General features: G+C 36.0%; 1 protein-coding gene across 1 annotated transcript in view; it reads right to left on the bottom strand.

Moving 5' to 3' along the window:
* DEPDC1B (DEP domain containing 1B) overlaps positions 1–13,800 on the bottom strand; it is a 200,628-nt gene that overhangs the window by 30,346 nt on the left and 156,482 nt on the right. Inside the window, exon 7 of the mRNA XM_007957698.2 lies at positions 1,556–1,696. Coding sequence (XP_007955889.2) covers positions 1,556–1,696 — 141 coding nt within the window. The remainder of the gene's footprint in view (positions 1–1,555; positions 1,697–13,800) is intronic.

The following is a 13,800-nucleotide window of genomic DNA, read 5'->3' as shown; positions in this document are numbered from 1 at the left end:
GACATGAGACAAAGTATATGTGAACTGCTGTATGAAAAGTGAATTTACTCTGTAAATCTTCACCCAAATCCTAAAAAAAAAAAAAGAGTTGATTGTGGAACAGACCATCAACTGCTCATATGCTCGTTCAAGTTGAAGTTAAAAACAATCAAAACAAGTCCATGAGAGCCAAAATATGACCTTGATAATATCCCTCTTGAATTTAGAGACCATTTTGACTCATAGCGACTCTAGTAAAAATGAACAATTGAATATTCGATCAGTGACATAAATATAATTAATTCAATTGGTATTAGTTGAAATCTTAAAATTTCCAAGTTCTTTCTTATTTCCAAATCAGATAACTGTACTATAAAAAATAATGAAAATGGGAAATGAGAAGAAAACCTAAAAAAGTATTTTCAATCCAGTCTTTAGAACTATTCTTTAAATAATAAAAGAATAGCAGTAAATGGCTACAGTGAGAATCTAGTCAGTTAATCCATAAACAAATTAAACAATAGTATGTATTTATCATCAGGCATGACATTCATAAACACTTGGTTCTAAACAAAATACTAAGCAGACCAGTGGTCTCAAAATCCAGTAATTGGTTTAATCCCTTCATGTGTTCCATTGTTGATCTGCTTGAAAATAAAAGCACTCTGTGGACAAAATTTTATTTATTTAATCTTTTGTTCTTGTTATTATCAGAAAACTGACAAAATCCTAAAATATAAAGTATTGTGCTGTGACATCAGTTAACTTATTTACATACTGCTGATACTTTATTTTGTTAGGATACTATAGGAGTAAGAAAACTTTCCATAAAGAAAGTAAGAATATAGAAAGGGGGAAAGGAAGAGAAGGAGATGAGGAAGGGAGGAAATCTGTGTTTAGACAAAAGGCAAAGCACAAGCACGCTGATTCATATAAATTTATATAACAAAGCATGGTTATTACACAATGACTTGGTCTTTATAGCAAACTTTTAGATGTTAAAACAATAATACTCATTGAATAATCATAATAGCAACAAGAAAACCCAAGTTTACAAGAAGAAAGGAACAGTATCAGAAAGACCTAAAGCCAATAATGTTTTGTTTTGTTTTGTTCTGTTTTCTCTAAAATGTTCCTTTGATAGCATAAATTCTGAAGTATAAATCTATGGGAGGAATAGCAACAGGTTGTCGGGAATGATAAAGTTACTATATTTATTTTACAACTCTTTCTCCTATAACAAGTTAGATTTCTAAATGAAAATAAACTTTTCATACTTGACTATTCATGAAGTCATGTCCAGAATAGCAGATTTAATCATGAACAGTAAATGTCATATTTACATTCTTCCTTACCAATAATGTTATACTTCTTAGTACAAAAATGAAATACAATGTATTATTCTTTCTTAAAAAATAAAAACTATTGACCCTTGCTTTGACATTCATAATATTGTTTAACCATTTTTGTTTTTATTTAAAAAATGCTATGATCTTTGCCTAATGGAAGTCTCAAGATAATGAAAAATTAAATAGTTCAATATCAATAATACAGATATATGTTGATTACAACTCACCTAACACGCTGACAAAAGCATCAAAAAGATGAAATGTAAGCAGAGGCTCTTTCAAGTGACCATAGTAATCAGCTATAGTTTTAAAGACATCTTTTTCAAATCCTGAGTACATAGGCTGCTTTAAATCTGAACAATTAGGCCCTATTTGGAAAGAAAAAAAAAAAAGGGAGAGAGAGAAACATTAGTTGGACAATTATTTATAAGTATTTGTTTGCATGCATGTATGCAGTATGTACAGATATTCAAAATTAAAAATATTTTCAGGGAGGAAAATGACATTATATAAAACACTTACACAAAAATGCTTTATGGCTAAACTAAAATTATCTATACATATACAGAAATATCTACAAATCTAATATTTCTTATATGTCCTTCAGAAAGGCATTTTTATTCAAGGTAAACGATTTATTTACTTTGAAATACTCAGTATTTCTCAGTCTTGATACATTTAGTCAAAATAACAATTAGTTCAAAAATTCAATAGACAAGATATAAACAAATTTTCAAAGAAGCTTTTTATTATTTTATCATTGCTGGATTATACAATCCTAGAGCTACAGAATTGAATAAAATAATCAATTTGTAACTAAACTACTTCAGACTAGTAAAAATTTATACTTTTAAAAAACACATCCTAACAAGATTGCATTTTGTCTTGTTAATTCATTCTAAATAAGAAAATATTGAATGATGCAGGAAACATCAAAAGAAGATGGAAGGAATACACAGAGTCCTTGAACCAAAAAGAACAGGTCAAAATTCAACCATTTCAGGAGGTAGCATATGATCAAGAGCAAAAAGGATTAAAGGAAGAAGTCTACACTGCACTGAAGGCACGGGTGAAAAACAAGCCTCTTGGATTTGAAGGAATACCAGTTCAGATGTTTCAACAAACAGATGCAATGCTGGAAGCACACAATTGTGTATACTAAGAAATTTGGAAGACAGCTACCTGGCCAACTGATTGGAAAAAATCCATATTTGTGCCCACTCCAAAGAAAGGTGATCCAAGATAATGGGGAAATTATCAAACAATATCATTAATATAACATGAAAGTAACATTTTGCTGAAGATAATTCAACAGTGGTTGTACATTGACAAGGAACTGCCAGAAACTCAAGTCAGGTTCAGAAGAGGACATGGAATGAGGGCTACCACTGCTGATGTTAGATGGATCATAGGCAGAAAGCAGAGAATACCAGAAAGATGTTTATCTGTGTTTTGTTGACTATGCAAAGGCACTTGACTATGTAAATCATAACACATGGATAACCTTAAGAAAAACAGGAATTCCAGAACATTTTAATTATTCTGTGCAAAGAATTCATACACAGACCAAGAGACAGTCACTTAAACAGAACAAGGGGATTCTGTATGGTTTAAAATCAGAAAGAAAAGGCATATATCAGGGTTGTACCATTGATAACTATAATCATTCAATCTGTATGTGGGCAAATAATCCAAGAAGTTGGACTATATGAAGAAAAATGAGGCATCAGGACTGGAGTAAGACTCATTAACAACCTACAATATGCAGATGACACAACATTGCTTGCTGAAAGTGAGAAGGACTTGAAGCACTTACTTATGAAGATCAAAGGTTACATACAGCTTTCATTATGATTTTCACCTCAATATAAAGAAAATAAAAGTCCTCACAACTGGACCAATAAGCAGCATCACAATAAATGGAGAAAAGATTTAAGTTGTCAAGGATTTCATCTTACTTGTATCTACAAACACCACCCATGCAAGCAGCAGTCAAGAAATCAAACAGCATACTTCGTTGGGCAAATCTGATGCAAAAGATCTCTTTAAAGTGTTAAAAAGCAAAGGTGTCACTTTAAGGACTAAGGTGTGCCTGGACCCAAGCCATGGTATTTTCAGTACCCTTGTATGTATGTCAAATGAATAAGGAAGCCAAAAGAAAAAAAAGGAAGAAGAAGAATTGATGCATTTGGATAACAGTTTTGGCAAAGAGTATTGAATATACCATAAACTGCCAGAAAAATGAACAAATCTGTTTTAGAAGGAGCAGAAGACAGAGTATTCCTTAGAAACGTGGATGGTAAGATTTCATCTCACGTAGTTTGGACATGTTATCAGGAGGGACTTGTCCCAGGAAAAGGACATTATGTTTAGTAAAGTAGAGGGTCAGAGGGAAAGATGAAGGCCCTCAACAAAATGGATTGATGCAGTGGCTGAAACAATGGGCTCAAATACAGCAATGATTTTGAGGATGACTCAGGACTGGACACTGTTTTGTTCTGTTGTTATACATAAGGTCACTATCAGAACCAACTTGATGGTACCTAACAATAAAAGAAACTATTTGATGCCCGGCCAACAACTGAAAGATAGGGTAACAAGCAGGGCTATAGTGCAAAGTTGAAGCAAGGATAGGAACCAGGGAAGAGCCTGCACCCATCATATAGTATGTCAGTACAAGGCAAAGATCCACATAGATATGGAGACAAAAGGGAACAAGAGATGTTACGTTCTCTACAGAGTTGGAAGCAAATGACCCCAACAATTCATATACAGACCACAGCTTTACACTGACAAGTTGAGAGATGAACTAGAACTGCCTATGCCTTGAGAAAATGGCAAGTGGTCCTATGAGGAACAATTTAGCTGGCCTTCTTATTTCCATTACAGAATGGGAAAAATAAAGTATATGACTGCATCAGCCAATTCCAAACTAAGCAGGAACATAAGACTAAACAAACATACCCAAATAGACCTCCATCCCCAAGAGAATTGCCAAAGGGACAGGAGGCTGCATCTTCTGACCTCCTCTAACACCAAAAGAGGAAGACAGAGTCACCATCCATAGCCCAAGGCCTATCCTTGAAAGGCCACACATGCCGCCTCCCTCCAACCCTTTTGCCAACCTTTCCTCCCTCAGCACCCACCACCTCTCTGCTGGGTTTGGTAATTTACTGCAGTGGTCACACAGAACTCACAGATTATGGAGTTTATTAAGGCAGCACCAGGCTACAATTCAAGTTCAGGAAAAATGCTCAGTCTCTCTCAGCCTGCCATCTCTCAGCCAGCAGTCTCTCTTAGCCACTCTCCCAGCAATGCATGTCTCTCAGTGTCTCTTTCTCAGCAGCACGTATCTCTCAGGAGCGCATGTCTCTCAGCAGCATGTTTTTCTCACCCAGCAGTCAGACAGACTCCTTTTGCCTCTAGAAGTGCTCCTTTTGAGCCTTGTAGAGTGACTACACCAACCAATCATTACAGTAGAATTCTAAGCACCTGAGAGAGAGTGAACTTCCCAGAATATTGCTTTGTGCCATTCTAAACAGAAATACCCCAGATGAATAACTTTAACAATCAAAAGCTCTTCAGTTGCTCACAGCAAATTCCACCATGGAGTTTACAAAGATTATGGCTAGAAAAGCCATACCAAGTAATTTACTTCATCATAAGAATAAAACAAGAAGCCTTGAAAAATTTAAATTGTTCCTACAGAATCACTAGAACTAAAGAGAGAGAATTAAGCTTAAAGGGATAGTTAAAAAAAAGATTCTGTAATGGACTTTACATTTCAAAGCAACTGGGACATGAAAAATAGGTTTTGCTGGCTCCTTGAAAACTTTTTCTTACCTTTTAATTTTGTACCATTCTTAAAAGATAACAATTTAGATCATCCAGGAGTAAGATGGCGGAATAGGCAGACAAGCTACACAGACCCTCTTCAACAAAGAAAAGATAGACCAATTGACAGAGATGCAGAACACAAACCTGGAGCCCTGAGCTTTGAAAGCAAGTATACAGAAGTGGATTGGGCACTAGTGGAAACACCTGAATGAAAACAGTGAGTATGGAGATGGATGGAGATGTGAACTGTCAGCTACTCTTATGGCACCGACACCCTGAATATTTCCAAGTGGTGTTGGGACCTGAGAATTGACCTAAAGATCAGCCCAGCTTGCCAAGGGCTGCAGGAATGACTACACTGGTCACCTGTGAATAGGAAGGGAAACAGCAAGGAAGGAGACAACCTGAGCTGTGAACTATTGACTGTGCCGGAGGGCACAACCATTTTGATTGTTTACAAGTGGCAGTGATTTTGGATATTTAAAGTGACCGATGGTGCAGCCATTTTGAATGTTTACAAGTGGTAGCCATTTTGGATATTTAAAGTGACAGCATTCTCACTTGGATTCCAGGGACCTAAAAATTGGCTTCATTTACCAAGAACAACAGGGACATATGGTAGGCTGACAATGGAAAAGGAGATAAGATAGTGAGTGTACAAGTGCTGTCAACTAGTGAATAGAGGAGCACAGTACCTTGTTTACATATATAACATCCAAACAAAACAAAGAACAAAAAAATGGTGGGCAAGTCACTCCAACATACAATCACCAATTAAACATAAACACAAAAAGTCACAATGTCATGGAGACAACAGAGGATCACAGTCCACACAAAGAAACAAGATAAAGGAAGTAAAACAAGGGACCAGGATACAGACCCAGAACACATCCCTGAGTAAGAAGCAACACTGGAACACCCTGATAAGAAATTCAAAAAAATATATATTTAGCTACCTTCAATGAATTGAGAGATAGATCAAAGGAAACACTGAAAAACTTGAGGGAAACAGAGAAAACTCTAGAACAATATCTGAAGAAAATACAGGCAGGAAGAAAATGACAAAATAAATGAAAAATTAGAAATGATACAAAATCTACAGATAGAAATCCAGAAGAATATTGAATTTTCAGAAATAGATAACACATTGAATGGGCAAAGGAGTAGAACTGAATAAATGGAAGACAGAATTAATGAGACTGAAGACAAGTACCTCAATACTTCTTTGGAAAGGGATCAATCAGAAAAAAGGTCAAAACAAAATGAAGGTCACTCCAATAGATGGAGGAATGGGCAAACTACACAGACTCTCTTCAGCAAAGAAAAGGGGAACTCATTAATACAGAAGATAATCACAGAGCTTTGAGTTTTGAAAGGCAGGACACAGAAGTGGATTAAATGTCAACTAGTAGAAGAACCTGCACAAAAACACCGAAAAAGGAGACGTACGAAGTGGCAGTCTGTCAGCAATCCTGACGGCAAGGATAGCTTGGATATTGCCAACTGGTGTTAGAACCTAAGAATTAACCTAAAAATCAGCCCTACTACCCAGGGGCTGCATGGAGGACTGCTCTGGTGGCTGATGAATGAAAGCGGAAGCAACAAAGAGGGATACAGGCTGAGCTGTGGACTTTTGGCTGTCCTGAGGGCACAGACATTTTGAATGTTCACAAGCAGTTTACCATTTTGGATATTTAATGTAACAGTGTTTTCTCAGATTCTAGGAATCTAAAAATAGGTTCCACTTGCCAGGGACCACAAGGACATTGAAGACACAAATGACTAAAAAGTTAGCAGAGATCTAAATACAACAACATCACAATGTCTAAGAGACAACAGACGACCAGAGTCCACACAGAGAAGCAAGATAAAGTGGTAGAAACAAGGGAGCATGATACAGACCCAGAACACATCACTGAGGAAGAAGCAGCACTGGAATTCCCTGAGAAAGAATTCAAAAGAATTATATTTAGCTATCTTCAAATGACTGAGAGACAGATCAAAGAAAACACTAATAGCATTGGAATTCCCTGAGAAAGAATTCAAAAGAATTATATTTAGGTATCTTCAAATGACTGAGAGACAGATCAAGGAAAACACTAAAAAAAATTAAGGAAAATAAGGACAAAACCCTAGAACAATTTCAGAAGAAAATACAAGAACAAAATGACAAAATAAATGAAAAATTAAAAATGATACAAAATCTACAGATAGAAATCCAGAAAATAAATACTAAATTTTCAGAAATAGATAACACATTGAAAAAGCAAAGGAGTAGAAGCGAATCAATGGAAAACAGAATTAAGGAGATTGAAGATAAATACCTGAATACTTCTTTGTAAAGGGATCAATCAGAAAAAAGATCAAAGCAAAATGAAGAAAGCCTAAGATTCATGTGGGAAACCATAAAAAGGAATAACCTATATGTACTTGGAATTCTAAAACAGGAAGAAAAAAGGAAAACTACTGAGAAAACTGACCATGATTTGTTGGAAAAGAACTTCCCTGGTAGGACGAAAAATGAGAATGTATCCATTCAGGAACTCCAATAAACACCAAACAGGGTAGACCCCAAAAGAAAATCACCAAGACATATCATCAAACTCACCAAAACCAAAAACAAAGATGGAATCCTGAAAGCAGCACAGGAAAAATGAAAAGTTACATACAAAGGACAAACAATAAGACTAATCAATTTCTCACCAGAAACTATGGAAGCAAGAAAGTAATGGGATTGTATACATGAAACCCTGAAAGAAAAAAATTTGCAACAAGAATTGTATACTGAGTAATATTGTCCCTCAAATATGATGATGGTAAAATTAGATGTCCAGATAAGCATAAATTAAGAGAATTTGTTAAAACAGACCAACCTTACAAGAGATAAGAAAGGGAGTCTTTGAACAAAGAATTAAACAACAACCAACCATTAATACACAAAATGAGATAACCCAGAAACTAACACAGCTATGGAAGTATCCAAAGAGAAATAAACTTACAGGATTATAAACAGGGAACCATAGACATCAATTGACAAATGAGGACAACTACAAACCAAAAAGAGGGTAAAAATATTGTCATTACACAACTTCTAAATGGTGGGGAAGTCAAGATGGAATGGACTGTTCTAAACTTGGGTAGAAAATAATAAATCACAGAGTAACCTCAAAGAAAAAAGATAAACCTTCACATCACAATAGAAAGAGGGTAACAAATACTTAGAAAATACTAAAACAACAGCAACAAAAGAAATGATAACATGAATCATAAACACAAAGAGCTCAGCACAGAAAATTATACAGAAGAAAGAGAGCAGGAACACCATGAAAAAACACATAACAAAATGACAGCAACCAATTCATACTTGTCGATAGTTACATTGAATGTTAATGGATTAAATGCACCACTCAAGAGACACAGGGTGGCAGAATGGATAAGAAAACATAACCCATCAATATGATGTCTACAAGAGACACACCTTAGAGACAAAGGTAAAAACAGACTAAAAATCAAAGATTGGGAAAAGATATATCAAGCAAATGGAAACCAAAAAAGACCAGGAGTGGCAATATTAATTTCTGATCAAATTCACTTTAAGACAAAAACCACCATACGAGACAAGGAAGGACATTATATTGATTAATTGATTGACTAAACAAGAAGACGTAACAATAATAAACATCTATGCACCCAAAGAAAGAGCCCCCAAATACATAAACCAGACTCTATCAGAACTGAAAAGACAAATAGATGACTCCACAGTCATAGTAGGAGACTTTAATACACCATATACATCCAACAACAGCACAATATACATTCTTTTCCAGTGCACGTGGAACATTCTCCAGGATAGACCATATGGTAGGCCATAAGCAAGCCTTAATATATTTAAAAACATTGAAATACTGTAAAACATCTTCTCAGATCACAATGCTATCAAATTAGAAATCAACAATAGGAAGATGAATGGAAAAAGAACAAACACATGGAAACTGAATAACACCCTCCTTGAAAAGGACTAGGTAATAGAAAAAATAAAAAATGAAATTAAAAAATTCCTTGAATCAAATGAGAATGAAAATGCAATATACCAAAATCTTTGGGACACAGCAAAAGCAGTGATCAGAGGACAATTTATAGCTATAAATGCACACATCAAAAAAGGAAAAACAGGCCAAATCAACACCTTAAGCCAACATACCCAACAATTAGAAAAAGAGCAGCAAAAAAATCCCACAGTCACCAGAATAATAAAAATTCACACAGAAATAAGTAAAACAGAAAGACAATAGAAAAAATCAACAAGACTAGAAGTTTTTTTTTTTTTTTTTTAAGATCAATAAAATTTACAAACCACTGGCAAATTTAACAAAGGAAAACAGGGAGAGAATACAAATGACAGAAGTAAGAAATGAACTAGGCGACGCCACAAGAGAACAGAAATTAAAAGGATATCAGGATACTGTGAAGAACTATACTCCAACAATTCGAAAATCTAGAAGTGGACAGATTTCTAGAAACATACTACTTACCTCAACTAACAGAGGCTGAGGTGGAAAATTTAAAAAGACCCATAACAAAAGAAGAAACTGAATAGGTCATTTAAAAAATTATCAACAACAACAACAAAAAAAAAAACCCTAGCCCAAACAGTTTCACTCACAAATTCTCCCAAACATACAGAGAAGAACTGACACCAATCCTACTCAAACTACTCCAGAACATGGAAAAGGATGGAATCCTCCCAAATTCATTTTATGAAGCAAGCATAACCTTGATACTCAAACCAGGCAAAGACGTCACTACAAAGGAAAACTATAGATCATTATCTCTCATGAATATTGATGCAAAAGTCTTTCACAAAATACTAGCTAACAGACTCCAACAACATATCAAAAAAATAATACACAATGACCAAGTGGGGTTCATACCAGGTATGCAAGTATAGTTCAACATTAGAATAACAGAGAGCCAGTAAGATGGTATCATACATGTAGCCCACGCATTTGTTCCCTCTAGCATCTTAATGTCTGAAAAACTAGGTGTAGCAGTTTGAAGCAGGAATTCTGGGGCTGTCAACAGCTCAATAAGTTAGAAAAGGCCTGATTTAGTAGAGAAGGAGGAAAAAATAAAGCAGGGTAAACAGCCAGGAAAAATAAAAATAAATGAATCTGCCTGGCCAGTAGGCAGAAAACTCCTAACAATACTGGAGAAAGCCACAGAGGGAAAAAAAAAGGGGGGGGGGTACATCAGGGAACCACTGGCAGCTTCGGGATCTCAGACTACCCACAATAGCAGCTTCTGATGGTAACCTTGGGAACTATGCAGAGTGAGTGGACAAATTTTCTGAGAAATAGAGCAGAAACCCCTATGGTTCAAGTCACCACTGAGGTGAAAGCAGAAAGGGGGAAGGGAGGAAACTTGCTACAGGCAGTCAGGCCCTGGGTCAAGCTCACAGTGCAAGGCTGAGGTTCAGCTCTTCCACAACAGCTTTTTAGCACAGAGCACACCAGAGTACGGGATTTTTGTGGCTTTCCAATCCAAGTGGAAAGTAACGGCTCCCTAACCACTGGGGTCTTTTCTGATTTTGAACCATGGGTCTGTGAGTGACAACAAAATGTCATCATTGGTAGCCCTCCCAAGCAGACTGCAAACAAAACTCCAGAAACAGCAGCAATTACGGAAATGTGGAAAGCGGGGTCTCACTGCTGATGCCTGGGTTTTTTTTTCTTTTTACTTTTCTTCTTCTTTTTCCCCCTTCTCCCTTGCCTCACCCAACAGAAAGCCACAGTAAGCCACCACAACACCTACTTGTCCTAACTCTAAATCCCCTTCACAATGAACAGAGACCTGTATCCATATTCCCTACAGTGACTCCATCAACACAAGGAAAATTGCAGAGCAACCCAACACACCTGAATTAATAACCAAAAAGGAAAAAAAAAAAAATGCACAGCTCCACCACTGCAAATATATTTAAACATAAAACCAAGTCTAAACAAATCAATACATACCTAACAGTTAAAGACAACAACTTCAAAGTGTCAAGGAAAAAACAGGCAACCTCAAATTAAAAAAAAAGGACAACACAATAGAAATAAAACACCAGACAAAAACTCATTAAACATGGAGCATGAAGAGGCAATAGAATTATCTGAGAAGGAATTTAGAAGGTATGTTTATAGAACTCTACAAGAGCTTAAGGAAATCCCAAACAGAAGCAAGGAGAACACAGACAGTACTCTGGAATAAATCAGGAAAAACATTCAAAAACAAAATAACAAGATTAATACACAATCAGAACTCATACAGAAACATCCAGTTAGGAATCCAAAAGATTAACACTAAAACTACAGAATTACACAACACAGTGAAAGCACAGACTAGGCTAGAAGTGGCTGAAGAACACATTTCCCAAGTAGAAGATAAATTCCTTGACACTAGCCTGCATGATGAAAAATCAGAACAAAGATCTAAGAGAAATGAAGAGAACCTAAGATTTATATGGGATGACACAAAAGAAACAACATATGCCTCATTGGAATACCAGAACAAGACGAGCAGGGAATAAAAAAATACTGAGAAAATTGTGGAAGACTTGCTAACAGAAAATTTCCCCCATCTCATGAAGGAAGAAAAGATATTTGACCAAGAAGCTCAATGAACTCCATACAAGATAGATCCCAAGAGAAAATCACCAAGACATCATAATCAAACTCTACAAAACCAAACACAAACAAAGAATTTAGTGAGCTGCCAGGGACAAAAGAAATATTACTTATGATAATCAACCAGTTAGGCTGACCTCCAATTACACAGCAGAAATCATGCAGGCAAGAAGGCAATGGGATGGCATATATAAAAGACTGAAGGAAAAGAACTTCCAAACAAGAATTCTATATCCAGCCAAACTGTCCATCAAATATGAGGGTGAAATCAAGACATTCTCAGACAGACAGAAATTAAGGGATGTTTTGAAAAACAGACCAAGCCTACAAGAAATGCTTAAGGAAGTCCCTCCAATAGAGAACGCACAACAGAAAAAACAAAATCAGGACACATGAGATCAACACTAAAACCAGAAACAGATACTCAAAATAAGCCCATAAAACACTGTACACTAAAAAACAAGGAAGTCAATCTGCACACGACAGCAGCAACTAACCAAATAGAGGGAATAAAACTTCTAGGTACAAAATTTCAAAATGTAGAGGAAAACAAAACAATATCCTCATCAAACAGACTGTTCCAAAAATATAGAGACAAGAATTCAGTCCAAAGTAACCACAGAGAAAATTAACAATCCCCCTAAGCAAACTCAGAAAGAAGGAAAACATATTGGTCTAGTAAGCACAAAACCAACAGTAAAGAAGAAAAGAAAGGAAACACTTGACAACAGAATGACATCATAGAAAAGTATATGGACCAAGGAAACTCCAACAACATGACAAAAAAACACAATAGAATGACAGCAATCGATTCATACCTATCACTAATTACACTCAATATGAATGGACTAAATGCACCAGTCAAGAGAAAGAGAGTGGGAGACTGGATAAGAAAAGAAGACCCATTGATATGCTGCCTACAAGAGACACACCTTAGACACAAAGATAAAAACTAATTAAGAGTTAAGGGGTGGGGGAAAAAAAATGCCAAGACAACAGAAACCAAAAAAGAGCAGGAGTGGCAATATTAATTTATGATAAAATAGACTTTAGGGTGAAAGACAACATAAGAGACAAAGAAGGTCAGTATATGATGCTGCAAGGGTCAATTGACCAAAAAGACATTATGATAATAAATATCTACACATCCATTGAAAAGTGCTCCAAAATACATGAATCAAATATTAATTGAATTGAAAGGGACAACAGACAACTCTACAATAGTAGTAGTAGTAGTTGTTGTTGTTGTTGTTGTTGTTGTTATGTGCTGTGGAGTCAGCCCCAACTCATAGCGACCCCTCCTTGGGTTTCCGAGGTGGTATCACTACATAAGTAGATTACCCAACCTTCCTTCCAACTACATTAGCAGTTGTTGTTGTTGTTGTTATGTGCCATCAAGTCAGCCCTGACTCATAGCGACCCCTCCTTGGGTTTCCGAGGCAGTATCACTACGGAAGTAGGATTGCCCAACCTTCCTTCCGAGGAGTGGCTGATGGGTTTGAACCGCCAGCCATCTGGTGAGCAGTCAAGTGCCTTAGCCACTATGCTACAGTAGGAGACTTTAACACACCACTTCCAAGGAGGGACAGATCAACTAGAAAAAAACTCAACAAAGATACAAAATTCAACCATACAATCAACCAACTGAACTTCATAGACATATATGGACCACTCCACCCAACAAAAGCACAATTCACATTTTTCTCCAGGGCACATGGATCATTCTCCAAAATAAATCATACATTAGGACATAAAACAAGCCTCAATAAATTCAAAAACATTGAAATACTACAAAGCATCTTCTTGTACCACAATGCTATAAAATTAGAAATTAATAATAGCAGGACCAAACAAAAAACATCAAACGTGGAAGTTCAACAATACACTGCTCAAAAACTACTGGGTACCAGAAGAAGTAAAAAGTGAAATTTAAAAAAAAAAAAAAAAAAAAAAAAAATTCCTAGAAA

Source organism: Orycteropus afer, unplaced genomic scaffold (genome assembly GCF_000298275.1).
Source record: "Orycteropus afer afer isolate SDZICR_OR568_19922 unplaced genomic scaffold, OryAfe1.0 scaffold00778, whole genome shotgun sequence".
NCBI lineage: Eukaryota > Metazoa > Chordata > Mammalia > Tubulidentata > Orycteropodidae > Orycteropus > Orycteropus afer.
This window is presented reverse-complemented; position numbering and strand designations above follow the sequence as displayed.